General features: G+C 38.3%; 1 protein-coding gene across 1 annotated transcript in view; it reads right to left on the bottom strand.

Moving 5' to 3' along the window:
• piezo2 (piezo type mechanosensitive ion channel component 2) overlaps positions 1-19,132 on the bottom strand; it is a 79,268-nt gene that overhangs the window by 12,784 nt on the left and 47,352 nt on the right. Inside the window, exons 19-38 of the mRNA XM_022757921.1 lie at positions 18,367-18,527; positions 17,102-17,278; positions 16,881-17,003; positions 16,096-16,296; positions 15,774-15,978; positions 15,033-15,134; positions 14,173-14,338; positions 10,660-10,903; positions 10,229-10,346; positions 9,332-9,488; positions 8,733-8,822; positions 7,376-7,494; positions 7,092-7,160; positions 5,774-5,877; positions 4,982-5,080; positions 3,637-3,757; positions 3,446-3,526; positions 2,760-2,926; positions 1,576-1,769; positions 6-179 (exon numbers count right to left, since the gene is read on the bottom strand). Of these exons, the coding sequence (XP_022613642.1) occupies positions 6-179; positions 1,576-1,769; positions 2,760-2,926; positions 3,446-3,526; positions 3,637-3,757; positions 4,982-5,080; positions 5,774-5,877; positions 7,092-7,160; positions 7,376-7,494; positions 8,733-8,822; positions 9,332-9,488; positions 10,229-10,346; positions 10,660-10,903; positions 14,173-14,338; positions 15,033-15,134; positions 15,774-15,978; positions 16,096-16,296; positions 16,881-17,003; positions 17,102-17,278; positions 18,367-18,527 (2,872 nt within the window). The remainder of the gene's footprint in view (positions 1-5; positions 180-1,575; positions 1,770-2,759; positions 2,927-3,445; positions 3,527-3,636; positions 3,758-4,981; positions 5,081-5,773; positions 5,878-7,091; positions 7,161-7,375; positions 7,495-8,732; positions 8,823-9,331; positions 9,489-10,228; positions 10,347-10,659; positions 10,904-14,172; positions 14,339-15,032; positions 15,135-15,773; positions 15,979-16,095; positions 16,297-16,880; positions 17,004-17,101; positions 17,279-18,366; positions 18,528-19,132) is intronic.

The following is a 19,132-nucleotide window of genomic DNA, read 5'->3' as shown; positions in this document are numbered from 1 at the left end:
GGCACCTGGACATGAAGCTGCTGGCGCTGTCCATTGATGAATTGGACACGTCCAGGCCGTACATCTTACGCAGTTTGGGCCTAGCACGCTCGCTGGTTTTGGGAATGCACTCTGGCATCGGATCGAGGTCGTCCAGCGTGGATTCGCGAGATAACAGCGTGGTGGCCTCAGTGAAGGCACTGAGAGGCGGTGAGAGTGACAGATGGAATGAGGGGGGGTGAGAGGGATGAGATGGGATCGATGTTAGGTTACACAGACAGGATGTTCCCCATCTTCTGTGTAATAAAGGCAGTTAAACCAACTCTAACATTAAGAATGAGCGGGAAAATTAGCTTCTTGTTTACCATGTCACACGTACAGAAAAGTAAATGCAGCAAAAACTGGATCCAAATGTGCGGACACTGAAGTCTTCCCTGTGTCACATCAAGTGTGTGAGGCTGCAGGATCGCAAGGGGATGAAAAGCTCAAAGACCTCATGTGTTTCCATGGGGATGTCTTGATATTCCTGAGCCTGTTACTCATTTCAAAGTATTTTTCTTCACAGTACTGATACTGGCAACTTGTCCTTTACATAGTAGTCATAACAGATCTGGTCAGAATGGAGATTAAAATTTGCCAAACACAATTTTATACCTTCAACTGAGGATTTTTACACCACAGAAAAAAAATACTTTTGCCCATAGCTTTTCAAATGATAACAAGTCCAAATTATTCAGCCTATTCACATTCTGTATGTGCAATACGAAACCTTACTACAGCAACAAAAACAATAAAAGCAGATGTCTTCAAAAAAAGAATATTATAAAAAAAAAAGCAAAAAAAAAAGCAAATTTACGGCCCCTCGTGAATTTGAACTGCTCATTGACTTCCCAGCAATAGTTTAACAGTTTGTGAAGTCCCAGTCTGCATGTGCTGTGAAGTCCGAACATCTGGATTCAGCCAAAGAATGTGGATGAAATGGCTCAGTGTGATGATAAACCACAAGATGTTGGTGTTGAACAACATCTTACTGCTATCAGTGACTGCTGTGTATGCGGAAATCCAACTGCATCTCTAGACATCACAAGAGGTACATGAAAGTAAAAATATGTTTTTAGTAATTTGGATGAACTGTCCCTTTAATGTGTGAATCATGGCACATCCACTGCCATGTGAATTTAACTGAAGACAACTTTATCACACAAGCATCCACGAGGAACGTGTATTAGTGAATTAGTAATATGATTTATCCCTTCTTATAATAAACAGTTCAATGAAAAAACATGAATCTGATGTCTTTACTAATGCATTGCTGTGTATACAGTATATACAATCATTATTTGCATTATAGTTTCCGTTGCTTCTTTCACATTTGCTTAATCTGGAACCCTGAAAAACAAACCAAATGCCTGCTTTCAGTGCAGTTTAAGTTTGTTTTTTTTTGTGTGTTTTTTTTTTAAGGCAAAAAGTTGAGAGAGGAAAATGCCATGAGGCTAGAATCTATTCTTTTAAACACTCTTAAACACTATTTCCTGATGAGGACTCATTTACTCTCCCACGCTGCATTGCCGAGGACCACCGTCAGGCTCTGTGTACCTGGATATGCTGTCTCTGGAGGCCGTCGAGTCCTGGCTCTCCATGGGAAGGCCTCCTCGCCTCCGTCTGACCCTGCTGGAGCTGGAGACAAACTCGTCATCACTGAGCGCATCTAAACTGGCCTGCCTGGACATGTTGAGCCTCATGGCCTTCTGGTAGTAGACGTGGATACTCTCTCTGGAAGGCACGTTGCCCTGTTGGGAGGAGAGGAGTTCATTACTTTCTGTTTCTCCCTCTCATTTTGATGAAATGTTTAATTCATTATAAACTATAACAAAAACATGACTCATACACAGTGGTGCTTTGAGCTGAACGGCAGTGGTGGAAAGTGACTAAGAACAGTTATTCAAGTACTGTACTTAAAAACTATTTTGAAGCATTTACTATCTTCATTTTCTGCTACTGTATAATTCTACTCCATTACATTTCAGAGGCACCTATTGAACTTTTAACTCCACTATATTTATTAGATAACTTGATCAAGTTATATAAAATAATATAAAATATAACCAACAAATCAATTATGATGCATCGTTATAGGTTAAAATAAGACTTAATTGATCATTAGGGGAGAACTTTGCAAGATTATGTAAATAAAGTCAATAAAATTAGCCCACCATTAAGGTGGTCTACATATTAATGTAACAATAATTATAATCCAATAACATCATTTACATTATTTTGAAATGCGCTATTCTACAACGAGTACTTTTATTTTGGTACTTGTAGTACATTTTGATGCTAATACTTTTGTACTTTAACCTGTAACAGAGTATTTTCTACATTGTGGTATTGCTGCTTTTACTTAAGTAAAAGATCTTAGTCATTCCACCACTAATGAAGGGTAAGGTCAGCATGCTAACATGCTGATGGTCTGCAGGTATAATGTTTACCATGTTCACCATCTTAGTTTAACTTGTTAGCATGCTAACATTTGCTAATTAGGATAAAACATAAGTCAGATGAAAAAAACAAATCAAAGTACAGCTGAGGTTGATGGAAATGTCATTAGTTGTGCAGGTATTTGGTCATAAGCCAAAGAAATGGGTGAAATAAAAACTTCCTGGTTGTGCTACATTAAAAGTCAAAGGATCACTGAAGCTATCACATCAAAACTATGTTTAAAACTAAGTTACAGTGACTCTTTTTCTAAACGTCAAAAGTCAGCGTGGAGGATCATGTACCTTTTTGACCTCTCGCGTCAGCATGCAGCGCTCTATACGCAGCACAGTGGAGATGTCGATGTACTCTCTGCACATGTCATTCATCCACTTGGTGAAGCTGTCCACTGTCGTCTTAGATAGCACCCAGGTGAACTTGATGATGTTGAACACTCGTTTGATGATGTTGTCTGAGGGAGGGACAACCACAGCCACATAAAGTAAAGCAATTTCAGGAAATCAATCAAAATGATGATTATCATCCTGATTAATCTGTGAAAATATCAACTGCCAAAGGATATCAAAAGGGAAAAGAAAGGCAACATTTTTACGTCCAACTTGGCACTTGGTTATTGTGATTTGGAAGACAGTTTGTAAATCACCTTTTAAAAATGTACCTTACCTGACACCAGAATTTGTATTAGTAGGTATTATTTAAGGAAAATAAGGAGTTCGTCTGCAAGATGCTGATGTGGCCGTGAAATTAAAAAAACTTGTGTTGTTAAACTCACTTAAATCCTGAAACTATATGACAAAGAAAGACAATTAGAACAAATACGCAATAGTAATCTATGCATTTCCTTTACACGTCATCAATGTTCCCCATCCAGTTTCTAGAGTGTTTTAAGTTTCAGAAGGTGGAACTAAACAGCACAAGTCAACTTTTCTCTCAAGGTCTCATCAAACAATTTTCTTGAGGTGAAACCAACCTTGACCACCAGACTGCTTGCGCTCCTCTCCTTTTTCTTGCCCATCAGACAGCTCACCAACCTCTATGGCCACGTGACCTGCTGTTGTATAGTAGAGATTTTACTAAAATATAAAAAGAACATGAAATTTATCCACACTAATGTTACAGTTTGTTGAATGTGAGTTTTTTTGGCTCTTGGAACTAGCTTACCATCTTTCTTACTTTTCCTGTGTCTAATTCCCTTTGTGTATTTCTTCCAAAATTTGCGTTTCTCTTTGCCCCGTGCCCTCAGTGCAGCTTTGGGGTCTGTGATCCAGGCATGGTAAAGAAACTGGAGAACAGAGGGCGGCAGTTTAGTATTAGTGAAAGGATGTGAAGTCGAGGAGGCAAGTTCCTGCATGCATGCTTGTTACCGCTTTCCAAAACATACCGTGTCCTTTTAAAATGATTTCCCACTTTTGAGCTATCAGTTCAGTATAAAAATCAATGTGCAGACGCTTCAAGCATGACACAGTGAACTCTACTTTAATTAATAATTCATTTATTTAGTTTCACTTTTTTTTAAAGTCATATCAGCTGTGGGATTCAGTTTTGGGCTTGACGGTATGTTCAAGTGCCTGTGAATACTAATATCCCTAACTAAAGAGAAGGTTGGCTGAGAGCACACGTTGTACTGTAGTACAAGGAACAACAACATTTATATTATTCTTTATTTGACTCTTTTTTTTTGTCTTTTCATGGTTGCCTTTTATTTCTGTTCCAGATTTTGACTGCTTGTAAATGCAGAAGACTCTCACACGCAACATGTTGGGGCTTCCTTGAATGCCCCAACATGGAGGCCTTTTCAAAACAGTCAACAATCACACGTGCATTATCTCATGAATGTGACACAAGTTTAACAAAAACAAATGTTAAAATATTCACTGTTATCAGTTTCTCATCTAAAGAAAGCTGATTTTTACATCTGCAGGTTGATTTTCACAGTGAACTGTGAAAGAAATTGTCGTATATAGTATATAGACACACCAAGGAAAATAGTCAGCAATATTACCAAGAATTCATAACTTTTTATGAAAGCTCTGAAACATGCAGGACCACCAGTGCCATATTAACACATAACACTAAATGCTACCTCTATTTCTCCTTCATTGATCATGATCATGATCTAACTGAGAATTTCTCTGAGCAGCACACCACAGGAAAAGGATAAAAAACAAACAGGAAACACCAACACATCTCCAAAACATTTCAGATTAAAGCTCCAGTTCATGCAAACGACTTTAAGAGAATCAGTCAGACAATAACAATATGCAGTAAAAAAAAAAAAAAAAAAAAAGCGAAAGGTTCAAAGCATTTCGATTGCAAATCAGATTTTATGACATATGTCAAATTAGTGTCCTTTATTATATAAAACAATTAGTTTAAAATCTGGTTATTTGCAGCAAAGCAGAGCAGCAGACATGAGCTGGAGTGTTCAGTGGGATGTGGTGTTAGCTGTTACTGGAGCTGGCAGATGATGCAGAAAGCAAGCTGTGTTAGTTCTGGTGGTGAGTACCTTGCCTGCCTTCACTACATAGTGCAGGATAGTTTTAGGCAGCTTAATGATAGACCTGGGCAAAGCCAGGACAGCAGAGACAAACTTCCCAATAGCTCGCTACAGAGAGGGAACAGAGTGGGAGAGGGTTAGTGGGAAACATTTCATATTGTTAGAAACATCAAAGATTTGGAGCAATTGTGTTAGGAGGCACTGAACAAGAGGATTTAGTGGTCCAGGACGGCATGCAGGTGAATGTACATAGTTCATTATACTCTTAGTATTCAAAACTCCTCAAAATCCCTGGTGAAAATAACAATACCACAAGTCACAAATTCTAAACTCAAGGAACAAGAATTAACATTAAAATGTTCTGAATCATCAAAACATAAAACAAACTTGCTTACTGATATGTTGTCTAAGCTGTGCTTACATTGCAAGCAATCCATTCTATTCTTTTAGTTTTTTATTCTATTCTATTTATTCTATTCTATTCTTTTAGTAAGGTTTTTAAATGTAATGGAGTATTTTTACATTTTTGTATTGGTACTTTTACTTAAGTAAAACATCTGAGTATTTTCTCTTGCAGTGGATACAGTAAATGTAAGTAAAAGGCTCAATATTTCTCTCTGAAGAAATATAACACCATAAAAAAATGGAGATGTTCAATCAAAGTGGCTGCACTTCAGTAAAAACACCTCATTATACTTTACCTCTGCTGAGAGCCACATCCTCATCAATAACAAAAATATCACCTGATTACACAGCTGTGGCAGTGTGTGGGATTAAAATTTAATTTCACCCTGGAGTCACCTGAAATGCTGACTTCTTTGGCGGCTCATCGTCTTTTTTCTCCTCATCCTCCTCTTCCTCCTCACTGTCAGTTTCAAACAAGTAATAGTCTCCACTTCTAACCACTGAGGGGCAAAGGGTAAAGTGTTGTTACATTCAGTCAAACAGAGGATGCAGTCACTCATCGTGTTTTCACAATAACAGTAATTTAAGGCACAGTGAAGGTTCCCTGCTGAGAGAAAGAGGCAGGAAAATCAAACCACCTAACACTGAATTCTATTTCATTTACTACATATTAAACATTTATCTGAATCTACAGTAACACATGATATAGACACACATCAGAGTCAAGAGAGGATGAAACAGAAAACACACACACACCGCATCAAAAATGTTAGTATGACTGATATAACTATGAGCACAAGCCACAGTGAAGATTTGTTTATTCCAGTAAGTACAGTCGCCTTTAAGCTACTTGACAGAGCAAGTGACTCCAGACTCCAGTGGTTAAGTGATAGAAGCATTGGGATAGACAAGGCTGACTTATGTCCTTGAACAGAACCACAGTGGGTGGGAGGTGAGGGAGGATGCTGGGAAATGGAGATGAAACATCAAATGACAAAGAGATAAAAATGGAGAAATAATTTGAAAATGTCATGTGGGGATGGAGTACGATAAGAGACATGAGTTCAAACCAAACAGGCAGACCACCGTATTGACTCAGAGAGATGCTGCTATTTTTGTATTTACCACAAAGTGACTGTAAAGGTCGTCATTTTATATGCTCGATTACTGGCTCCTGTCATTTCACTCTGTCCTGTTTGGTGATCATGTCTACAGGCAAAGAATGAACAAACCCTCCATCCTTTATTCCAGCACTGAGAATAAAGGTGAGTCGACTTCATATCTTTGCGTGAAAATGTTTTACAACATAGTGATCCTCTACTGTGGGCTCTTCAGGTGAGACCGAGGCTGGAATTCATGTTTTAAACAACGTCAAGTACGAACCTCCAGCCGTTAGTCATTTTCCCTTTCTACATCGTCTCATTGTGCCTATCTAAGGAAACCCTGCTCCCATACTGACACAGTTTTATAGATCATCTTAAACTGAAGTGCCTCTCCACACACACACAGTGTGCAGTAACATGAGAGCTGCAGGTAACAAGGGCCCTTAAATAGAGACAGAAAAGGACTAAAGTCTGGATGCGATAAAAAGCTACTGTTTGTCAGTGCCTTCAGAGCCCAGGGGCAGTATGGGAATCCTCAGCGTTCTGGTCAAGGACACAAGGGCCAATCAGAGTGGAGGAAGAGAAATAAGAGGGTTGGGGGGTCAACCTACTGGAAGCATGGTCAACCCACGGCCTCCACCACTGCTTTTTTTTGGTCTTGGTTTTCGTTCGCTGTGCTCCTAAAATTTCACAAATACAGCAGTTCAACATTTCATAAGAAAATCATTTTTTTCTATAAACTTCAAGCCATATTTCTACTGTATGAAGCTGCTCTTTTAGCTCAAATACCAATGAAAAGACATTATTACACAACATGGCTTCAGTCTGTTATTAATTACACAAACTTTTTCCATATTGACTGCACAGTGAGAGGCCCTGGCAGGCTTCGTCATACCATCGTCATCGTCCTCGGGCTGGATGAGGGTCTGTCCATCACCAGACTCCTGTGCCAAGCTCATCATCTTCTCCTTGCCCCTCTTAAACTTTTGCTGCCTCACTTTAATGCGCTCCATCCTGATTAGATCAGAGAGACGGTGAAGAGACACGAAGTATCGACACAGAGCAACATCACTGACGGTCTAACAGACTGACCATAAACATCTCCAGGCTTCATATGGAAATTAGTGTATGTTATGTAACAGCGGAGTGCTCATTAGAGTGGGTGAGTGGATGTTATCAGAGCTTGTGAGTAACTCCTGAGGTAAGTGTAAGTGGTTGAAATACATTGACTTTATGTGGTATGATATACTGAGAGCTGACTCCCAGGAAACAATAAAGACTGAGTCAGACGCTGCTTTTAATCCAGAAAAAGTTTTACATTCTCTGAATCATGTTTTCTTATTTAATAACTAAATAAGACCTAATGAGACCCATCAAAGATACTCCAACAATGAAATATAGATTCCATATGTTTTTATTGTCAACAAATCCCATGAAAAAAACCAAAACCATTAACAAGTGTTACCTGTGCAGAAAACGGCAGATACAGCTTATCTATCATAGAGCTCCATTGTTATCTGACAACTACATGTATTAAAACACTGAGCACAAACTGCTGCACTGGAAGGCATGTACCTTCATTACAGTGAAGACACATATTGTAATTTTTTTGTTTTTTGACTCCACTCCACTGTTGTAAATACTCACTACAACATCACATGTTTATTAATCCACAGCTGAAAATAGTCCCTGACGAATGCTCTTGTAGCTGTTGTTTGAGCTAAAAATTACAGTTTTTTTCGATCCACTAACAGATTGGTGGTTTTGGTCTTTTCAAGGGATTTATCGACAATACAAAAAATAGAATAATTCCAACCATATTGCAAGTACTGGGCAGCATTGAAGATATATCTCTTTTTTTTTTCTCACTACGAAAAATATTTAAAACATTGACTTCCACAGTGTGAACGAAGAATGAAGATCCTATAAATAGAACTTTTTTGACAAATCAGAAAACTACTCATCATATATTTTTGTGTATGTTTTTTGGTCTCTTATTTTGTTAATTGTTAAGGAGACAAACCTCTTTTGAAATAATCCTGTAGTGGCTCTAAAGAACCCTGCTGTTTAACTCTGATTAATGTAATTCAGAGATTATGTAAAAACACATAAATGTTGAAGTTATACAGAAATCTTGGGCAATAACCTATCAAATCTATAGTATCAAAACTTCCTCTAGTATTGCATATTGCACATAAAAAACAAAACTACAGCATTACACCACATGGAGTATGTTAAATATTCAGTCTCACTGTCTCTTCAGCTGCTCCACAGACTTGCGCTCCTCCTCCAGTCTCGCCCTCACCGCCTTCACTATAGTGGCCTGGAAAAGCTCCGCTCCTCTGAAACACACAGACACACATCAGTAACTTATTTTAGTATTTAATGACGAAAAAACCTTATTGCATCAACAGAACCTGTGACTGACACCTTAACGTAGCGCTTCCCAAACTTTTTCTGTACTGCACAACTTTGGCAGCCGAAAAAATGTCAAATTTCATCTTATCTATCTTTTAATTCGTATGTTGTTTTGCTTTCTGAATAAATCTTGCTAACCTGAATTATATTATTAGATCTTTTCCACAGATGAAATTTTGAGTTATAAAAATGATATACTGGAAAAACACAGGTGGAACGGATAACATTAATGACCCTGCACCATTCTGGAAATTACTACAATCCAATGCAACAACTAATATTTAGGTTACACAAAAATATCAGCTGTTTTCAGCATTAGTTTCCCTGCAATGGTTTAATATGGTTTTTCCACATATCTCACAGAAACCCCCGGCCCTGTATCAAAGCCGTGACCCTCCTGGTTACAGCGTCTCTGCACGGAGCAGCTGTGTACCTGGATGCGAGGATCTGTGACGCTCTGATATCAGCCACCACGTGGAGGAAGTAGTAGCTCATGAACACTCGTCTCTGCAGCAGCAGGAAGGCGAAGCAGATACTATCCCAGATGATCCCGGCCTCGTTACTGGGCAGCTCACAGTGATCATCAGGGGCTGGAACAGGACACAGTCATACACAATCTAATCTAGTATGAGTAAAGTATTAGTAATTTAATGACTTTTAACACCACAATAGATTAATTAGCAGCTGGACTACATCCAATAATCTGCAACGTGATCAGCAGGTAAAACAGCTCGTCTCCTTGAATGTGAGCATAAATATTATTGTCAAAGTGACAGTATTGTTGATTGACTGGCTCTAATGACACATGAAAGTGATGACATCCATATTAGGGATATTAATGTAGTCTGTTATCTGTATTTGATTACACCTTACTGTTTCACTGAGTGTTGTGGCAGCTGAATGAGTTTCCCAGTGGGGTTAAGATGAAGACAGCACTCAATTAAATTGGCCCTAAAGATGAAAAATAAACAAGGACGTGGAGTTCATTTCCGCTTCTTGTGAAACGCTCTTGGACACAATCTGCAGCTGCAAATCTCACCAACGTCTTATGGTAGGGTAGAAGCCAAATTGGGGATATATGCTCCACCAAATATTGAGGGATATATCTCATCATGTCATGTACCCATTCTTTTAAAAAATAAATGAATAAAAATTCTGCGAACACCTCGGGATCGCCCGGGAGGTGCGAGAAAACGTTGCTGGGGAGAGCGACGTCTGGACTACTTTGCTTGACCTGCTGCCACCGCGACCCAACCTCGGATAAACGGAAGAAAACGGAAGGGTGGATGGATGACAATTCTACAAGACATTACATGTTGAGTTCACTCACACAGACTTTCCTGGCTGGTGTTGATGTTATATTCTTTAATGGTGCAGGCCAAACTGAACAACTGAATCAACCAACACTTCTTCTTGATCAGAGAGTTGATGTAGCCACAAGCCAAGATCTATGGACACAGAAAAACCAAAATAATCCTTTATTGTACCCTAGAATAAAACATTTAATTTTACATATTAAATAAAATTAAAAATAAATATATGAAAATTAAGGCAAAATACAATGGCCCCTAAGCGATTGATTAAAAGAAAATGATAATTTAATAAAGAATGAATTATGACATATATTAAACAGTGAGAACAGAGAAGTTTATAGGTAATTATTTTTTCCTCCTCAGTTCACACATTCATGCAAACAGATGTTTTATATCTCATGTAGTCAATCAATTCATCTTCATTAAGTATTTGAGATCGACTACTCACAGACAAAATGTTCTTCATGGTGATGACAAAGATGTTGTAGGCAATCAGAAAGTCCCAGTAGTGCAGGATCTTTTTGATTGGCTTCAGTAACAGCTCTCCACCGAAGAGCAGGAAGTAGAAGCAGGCAACCAGGTATCCCATACAGAAGACGCTGATGCGTGTGGTTCCTGTGATGAAGATGATGGTGAGGACGAACCAGAACAGGTAACTGAACATGATGACCTTCAGCATGTCGAGGTAGGACCTGCAGGACAGAGGTGAGGGAGGCTGATCATGAGAGGAAACTAATAACCAGTTGGTGCCATTTTTCGGTAAGAAATGCTAACTTTTAATATATGATATATTAACACCGATGTTAATATATCATATCCTCATGCTGCATTCATGTCAAGGCAGCTGAATGGGAATAAAACATTATATTGTTATAACATAGAAGCATTCACACATTTTTCCAAGAAGGTTCCCTCGACTCTATAGTTACATCTATTGATCAGAAACTTACGCTAAATAAGCTGATTTTTATCATTGTACATATGTATAGCAGTTCATTAACAGGTTTAAAAGCTGCACTGATTGTGTCGGTGTTACTATTGGATTTGATTTAAAAGGGGGTAAAAATGAAAAAGAAAAAGAACATAAAACGTTTAAACAGGCAACTTGTCAACATCCAGCAGAGCTGAGCACACTGAAAATATTTTTTTCACTTCTCTGCATTTTTGTATTTTACCTGAATATCTTGATAAAATTATCTTAATTGAGGGTCTACTTACAAGCTATTTTTCACAGGTTTTTAACAACAGAAGTCCATGACACCTGAGCATATGCCAAAGTTAAGACATTTTAGAAAGCTATTGTTCCCATTAATAATAAAGACACATTCTATAAATGTATATTTACATAATGATTTTGCCAAATGTGGCTTTAATATCTACATTGTTGTGTAACATTTATGCTTTACCTAACCCAGTGCAGAGATGGGATATGTACATAAGTATAAGTATATGAGTATTTATACGTGCCTTATCTATATGTATATATGGCACAATGCCAGCCAGCTAAGATAAGTTGCTAATAAGATGCATGTTTACCACATAATAAAAGTCAAAACAACATTTCAGTTCATTTTGTTGCTGCATGCATAATCTGCCCATCAGTCACACTTAGCGTATCACTTAGTGTCAGGACACCGGTAAGAGTCGAATCAATGAATGGGAACCAGAGCTGAAACCTGACTCCTGTCACTCAGAACAGGTATACACTGCTGCATGTCCTGTGAGTGTGTGTGTGTGTCTGACATGCTAAAAACATGCGTATGGATCCTGTGCTATCATGTGAGAGACCATTAATGTGATGTGTACGGTGAAAACATAGGAAGCAACCTGCATTAATGTGATGGACCTGGGGAAAACATGGGACCACAACAACAGCTGCACTGTTGAGGAAGCGGCTCTGATGAAGTGGGTTTGGATCGGACGACGCGTTGATGGGCCGGAATAGCTGAGTGAGAGTCCTTCTTCATCAGGGGGAGAAAATACCTTTTCCATACTTAAAAGCTATTTATTGAGTTAGAGTACAGGGCAAAAGCGTCTGAGTCGCGGAGTGACGGACAGAGTGTTTTTGTGGATTATGGATTTCTCCCCCACCCCGTATCCGTAATTCGATCCTGGAGGGAAACGATGGAATAAGTGCAGAGCTGCTGTGGCGTGGACAGACGGGCTGTACAGCTCTCTTTCTCTCTACTAGGGCTTGTTGATGGACACAGAGTGCGTTAATAAAAGACTTGTCCACTTTGCGCATCAAAACAGTGGAATGTGAAGAGCACATAATCAATGACTGTGGACAGGTCAGGATGCTCTTGCTGTCTTTCTAACTCGCTCTTTATTTCCTTGCCTCTCAAAATCGTCTGTTCACCCGTTTTTATTGTGCAAAGTCAGTATGTAGCTCTGGATTCAAATACTGGACCACGGCCAAAATTTTGAGTTATATATACAGTGGCTATTCAATAACATCTCTGACTAAGATACTGACATGAGCTACTGTCATCTGTCAGTTTTTTCTTACCTTTATTTATCCAGGATAAAGGATTTGCTGAGCGAGTACGTTCTTATTCAGCACCGACCCACTTAAGATTTCTACAGTTACACAGTTAGCAGCCAAGTACAACAACAGCTTTCTACTGAGCTGGCCTCTGGGCAGCTCCACTGGAGAGATGTGGGTACACAGTGAGTGTCTCACTCTCAAGGGCCTCATTGGTTGTTGCTGAAATTTCTTTACAAATTTACCCAACAAGTTTGTTTTCCAATTTATTTAGATCCCTGTTATGTGCTGTATACAACAGCTATTAATCCAAAGGTCCAATACAAGTCAACATAACCACAACACTTAACACTTACACACACATGATGGCAATACCACGCAGAACAGCTACACTCTTATCAACATTAGCTTACATTAGAATGGCATAGAAAAGGCGAAAATTAAAATTTAGAGATCAAGTTAATCTGAAGTCTATTTTCAGAAGATGCTTTTTAATAATTTTAAAAATTTAAACAATATTTATTTAAAATCCCAAGTATTTTTTGATATTTGACACAATGTTGGATTTAATTTGTTCTAGGCGCTATAAAGATAATGGTAATAATAATAACAAATAGCATCAAATCAACACAATAAACCATCTGTTCCTGGCCTGCTTCTCTGAAACCTTTGAGTCCTGTAGTGATTTTAAAGCTCTCTGATAAGTTAGCATTATTTCCGTCTCTTTGCACCTACTCTTTGGTACACTTACACATTTATCCTAGTTTAAGAAAACCACGTTGACAAGATAAAGAAATCGCACAGACCACAAAAATCATGCACATTCATAATGACAAGAGTCAAACAGTGGATCAAGAAACACATATAAACAGCATTGCATGGTCAAATTTAGTATTAGCTTCTGTCTGTCAAAAGTTGTTGGAGGTTATGTAAAACTATTCTAATTTTTTTGCCGGTTAAGTTAAATCATCATAAAAAAGTGTAGATTGAGAACACAGATCTTCAGGCTTAACTCTAAACTGCTGCTCTTTTTTTAAATGTCTAGTTTTATTCTATTATCTGTTCTATTTTTATATTCAGTAATCTGTATGTAATATAACCATGAACTCATGCGTTTAATAGGTCTGCTTGTTTTGAATACATTTCAGTTTGGGCTTTATTGTAACCATATAACATGGTTAAGCATCAATTAAGCTGGCTACTTCACTTCCTCTCCGTCTCTGTGTGTTGTTGTCCTCTGTGTTAATGCTGGTTCAGTCGGACTCCAGTGGCACCAAAACTATGACATCTGTTTCATGTGAATCTAATGTAAAATCTAATCTAATCTAATTTAAGTGTTGAAACACAAGCATGGGCTCCATGGCTCCATGGCCATATACTGTATCCATATAGCCGTAATAGGAATAAATACGACATGTTCGGGACACTTAGTGCTGCAGTGTAAATGTAGTATAACATTAGTGTGAGTTGTTGTACCTGCAGTGGATGAAGTCGGGGACGGGGTTGTGGACGCTGAAGGAGGCTGCATCCAGGTCTCTGCAGATCTCCACGTTGTCTCCGGCCATGAGGCGAACTGCCGCCTTGTTCTCATCGTCAAACACCTGCCTCTGAAGAGAGGCACACAGCAGCAGCATGAAGTCATCTAGAGAAGACAAGGAGTAATGTAAGTATTTGTAATTCTTGTACCGGAATAAGTTCATCAACATGTGTTATTCAATTTAGCAGAAGAAAACAGCATCATTTCTTTATAATAAATATGCAATTGTTTCTTTTTGCCAGTGAAGACAACTAAAATTAGCTCTAAAACAAAAATTAGCTCAGTAATATTTAGTTGCGTACATATGTACATATATTCAACTACTGTAACTTGTGTCACAGGTTTTAGGTACTTGTACTTGAGTATTTCCGTTTCATACTATTTCATACTTCTACTCGACTACAATTTTGAGTATTGAAGAATTGAATGTTTTTTACATCACTACACCAGATTTAGTTACTAGTTACTTTACAGATTAAGATTTTACATACAAAACATATGATGAGCTAATGAAATATGATGCTTTGTTGCACATTAAAAAAGTATAAAATAGTTCGAATTAGCTCCATCTTGATCAATTACAACGGTAAAATGCTTCTTACACATTGATGCACCAGTAATCTATAATAGTTTCATGCACAGGATGTATTTTTCTGAATCATAATTGCTTTTGATATATTAAGTACATTTTGCAAATGGAGTATTTTTGCCTGCCCTATTGCTCCTTTCACTCAAGTAAAGGATCTGAATACTTTTATTTCTCCTTCAAACAAATTTCCTGTATAACTAAGACACCTACAGATGAGGAATAATGAATTGGGCCTGGTGCGGAAATCTGGAACATAGAGCCACTTGACAACATTGGAGTCTGTAGTAGAGTTGGGAAACCTCCAGGGATAGTCTGAAATGAAAACATGCACCATTATCATAAAAAATGTAAAGACTTCAGATTTATTTGTGGAGCACTTTAAAAGGACAGAATTGGCAATAAGAGCGTTGACATGGTAACAAATAAAACCAAGAAAAGTGCATCACGGAGGAAGTGGACCAACAGCTGTTATGTGATGTCCTTATACAAAAAAACAAATTCAAAGCCTCAGTGTAGCAGTGGACAAAGATGTCGAGAGAAGACGTTTTCCACAGACATGTATTTGTGTTCTACTAGAATTTTATTTACTGTACAAGTTATATGCACTTAATAGTGAGACTTGGAGCACCAGGGCATATCACCTTAAAACAGCAGTTGTCCATCATGGTGGGGCTAAATGAATAGGTGATTAAAATTTATTAAGATAATCCATTAAACATTTATGTCATTTGTCAAGCAAAAAAAACTAAACTACGTTGTTGTCACCTTCTAAAATGTCAGGATTAGTTGCTTTTCTTTATATGATTAGAGATGAAAAACTTTGGGTTTGGGACAATTGATCGCACCAAACAAGAACTTTTAAGACGTCACCTTGGTCTTTGGGGACTTGCATTGAGCATTTTTTCACATTTTTTACTAAAAGATAACTCTGATCTAGCTGACGACACCGACCTTTACAGGCTGCAGGTGGGATCCCGATGCAGATAAAATACTGGACGGTCAGCATACAGGCCAGGAAGCAGCAGTACTTGGGCCAGATCTCAGCAATGGCTTTCCTCCTTCGTCTATACATGACAGCTATCAAGGCAAAGGCATGTAGCATGGCGTAGAAGTCCATACGCTGCCCGATTACATTCACCACCAACAGCAGGCACGTCTGTGGGAAACACACAAAGAATTAACACATGAAGTGATGGAGCTAATAGTTTTTAGATAAAACATTATATACAGTGAGGTCCACAAGTCTGAGACCACTTTTCCCAACTGTCCCTACCTCAAGTCCAAACTTGTAGAAGAAGTAGTTGATGAAGTATTTGATGAAGCTGATGATGCCGAGGTCCAGGTGCTGCCGTGTGATGTCATGGAAGATAACACGAGCGGCAGGAGGCAACAGCTTGTTCCTTAGTCTGAAGTATTCCTGATGGCGGTAGATGGTCACCTCAAACGCTAAGAGAGCCAACATCAAGAGGTTGTTCTGCACAGACAGAGAGAAGATTTTACTGTGTGAAACATTTATTTCTTTTGTTGAATCTGCATGCTGATTCACATACACAATCATTTACAGTGCAGTCATGACAAGTCTAATTACCAGTTGCACAGAATGTGCATAATTTAAGTAGTATAGAGTAGAATACAAATTTAGGCAAAAGGAAGTAAAAAAGCACAAGTTTGAGAGTAACAGTGGATGTAGAACATTGGACATGAAATACTAAACAATTTGGGACATGAGAACATCGTTTTATCAAATAAAAACACTTTTTTTTATTAAAAAAAAACATGAGTTGATATTAACTAGATTTAGTAAAACAATTTAAGTCATCACTTGTGATGTGTGCAACTTGTTCAGTTTGAACATATTGTAATCAAACTTTTTCTGATGTCCCCCTTCATCTCAAGTACACTACAAAAACACTGTAGCCACTTCTGATGAACAAAATACACTTTTCATTTTTGCTACTTTAAATTTGTGTTTTCACAATTGAAATGTTCTTTCCCTTGCTGTGATGATGTCCTGTGTGTCCTGAAAACTATGAGCTGATGAATGTTTCCACTTCTCACCCAGAGGTAGCCCAGTAGGTCATTAGACTTATTCAAGCCAACCCAGATGGCTGGATCCACAGGTCCCTTATACAGCTCAGAATCCTTCATCACAGTCCTCTCGTCGTCTTTGTAGCCCACCGGCTGTGGACGGAAACAATAAGTGTTGTTAGCTCTGAGCAAATCTAAGTTTTAGAACATGTACAAACTAATTATGATTAAAGTTGAAAAAATATATTCACCATAGAGCAGTTCTTGGAGTAGGATGGGGGATTTATGGACTTCAACTGGTACAACATTTTACATACGATGATGACACATGTCCACACAGTGCAAACACTAGAAGCAAGGGGCCGATACTGACTGTAGGGCAGTGCAAAGGCCCAGGAAGCCAGGAACACATAGTTGAACAAAGACACCTGCACAGGAGATAATACAGGCGATGAGGACTGAAAAACAGTTCACATAAATCCTTTTTCCACTGACATCCTCTTCGTCCTACTACTACCAGTAATAAGAATTATTCATTTCATTTCTCATTTTTCATTTAAAAGCATAATTAAATGCCATTTGTAAAAGTATTTTAAATAAAAAGTGGGTGAAAAAGCAAAGAGTAATGTGAGGCAAATCAAAAACATAACAATGTACACATAAAACTGGAGGTCAAGATTTATAAATTAAAAAAAAAATTACATTACATACATTTAAATCAATAGAAGTAAATTTTTATAAGAATTTAACAAACTAAATGTGAGGAGGTTATCCACGCCAAACCATTCAGCCAAACTCAAACAGCCCCAATGGCAAGAAAACTCTGAGTAAGACTTTTTTTCCATTCAGTAACTAATAATCATCACAGTTTGCTCAAACAACCGCAGATTATTATCTGAACAGTCTGCAGTGTAGCAGACAATCCTGGTTTATTTTCTGTTGGTTCAAGATGGCTCAGTGTTGCAAGATGAAGTGATCGACTTGATTTAAACAGCGTCTGAGCAAGAAAATCCAGCAAGAACCTTTGACAGTGGACTCCTGCAACTGTAGGTAACTGTGATGATTAAAATAAAAAGCTAGACAGTAATGACAGTCATTTATATACAAAACTTGCAAAGTGCACAAAAAAGGAAAAGCTCCAGAGACACTTTTAGTTTAACAACAACTTTAAACACAAAATAAAATCCATGATGAAAATCTTCGAAACCTCGAATCATTAAAAACACTTTCTTCCATATATCTGTTCTGTTTTTCAGACGCTCAGACAGAACGGCCCTCTCTTGCAGTATCTAAACAATTCATGGATTCAATTTCTTTAATGATTTTGAATGTAAAGCCAAGATTCAAGGGCAAGAAAAGGAACAGCAGCAACATCTGGAAGACTTACACCTGTGATGACAGGTAACTGTAGAACTGACTCATACAAACTCAAATATGGAGGAAAAGTGGCCCCTGTCGCTGCACATAGTGAGTTGAGTCACACTTCTTTCTTTAGAGGAATCCCAAGCTTTCGTACCTCTTTGACACAGACCAGAATGATGTAGCAGGACACAATCTTGATGATGTGGATCTCCAGCAACCACCAGATGAACAGCTGCAGTTTGTGGAAATACTCCAGGAACTTGAGGAAGAGCACGGTCAGACGGTCGACCACCAGGTGCCACTTATTCTTCAGATCTGAAGTAGGAGAGATACAAACCAGATACACTTTAAACGGAAAGAAAACAAAAGTGAAGAGGTGCAAATGGAAACTGTTTCCAGGTTTGACACCACAATTACAGCAGTGTGTCCTCTGTTTAAACACCATTATCCAACTCCTGGCATTAAAAAACGTGTCTTCTCATTCACCAACTAAAGCTGGGACAGCTGAGAATGTGATTCTCTCTCTACACCTCAGGAATAAGTCTGGAGATATTCTACATGTTTCTTACTGTCAAGTTATGCTTCAAGAATGTGCAGCTTCCCCTCTTGAAAGAGATTAATGCATCTACCCGAAGGCTTTTTCACTGGATTCCACTTAATGACCTTTCAGGTATTGTATGTTCAGCCAAAGCCTGGTATATTTTATTTTGCAGAGGTCTATAGCACTAGGTGACATGTTCCTGCATTACTTCTTAGTTCACTTTATTATAACCCAACAAATGCACCATGAAGTTTTTGTTATGTCAGACTTAGATTTCAGTCATGTAGCACTGTCAGAGACACATTTGACCACTATAACTGTAAATAATAAATACACATCATGAGAGCTGAGACAGTTGACAGACAATAAACAGGAGGGA

Source organism: Seriola dumerili, unplaced genomic scaffold (genome assembly GCF_002260705.1).
Source record: "Seriola dumerili isolate Sdu_G_001 unplaced genomic scaffold, Sdu_1.0 BDQW01000291.1, whole genome shotgun sequence".
NCBI classification, from domain to species: domain Eukaryota; kingdom Metazoa; phylum Chordata; class Actinopteri; order Carangiformes; family Carangidae; genus Seriola; species Seriola dumerili.
This window is presented reverse-complemented; position numbering and strand designations above follow the sequence as displayed.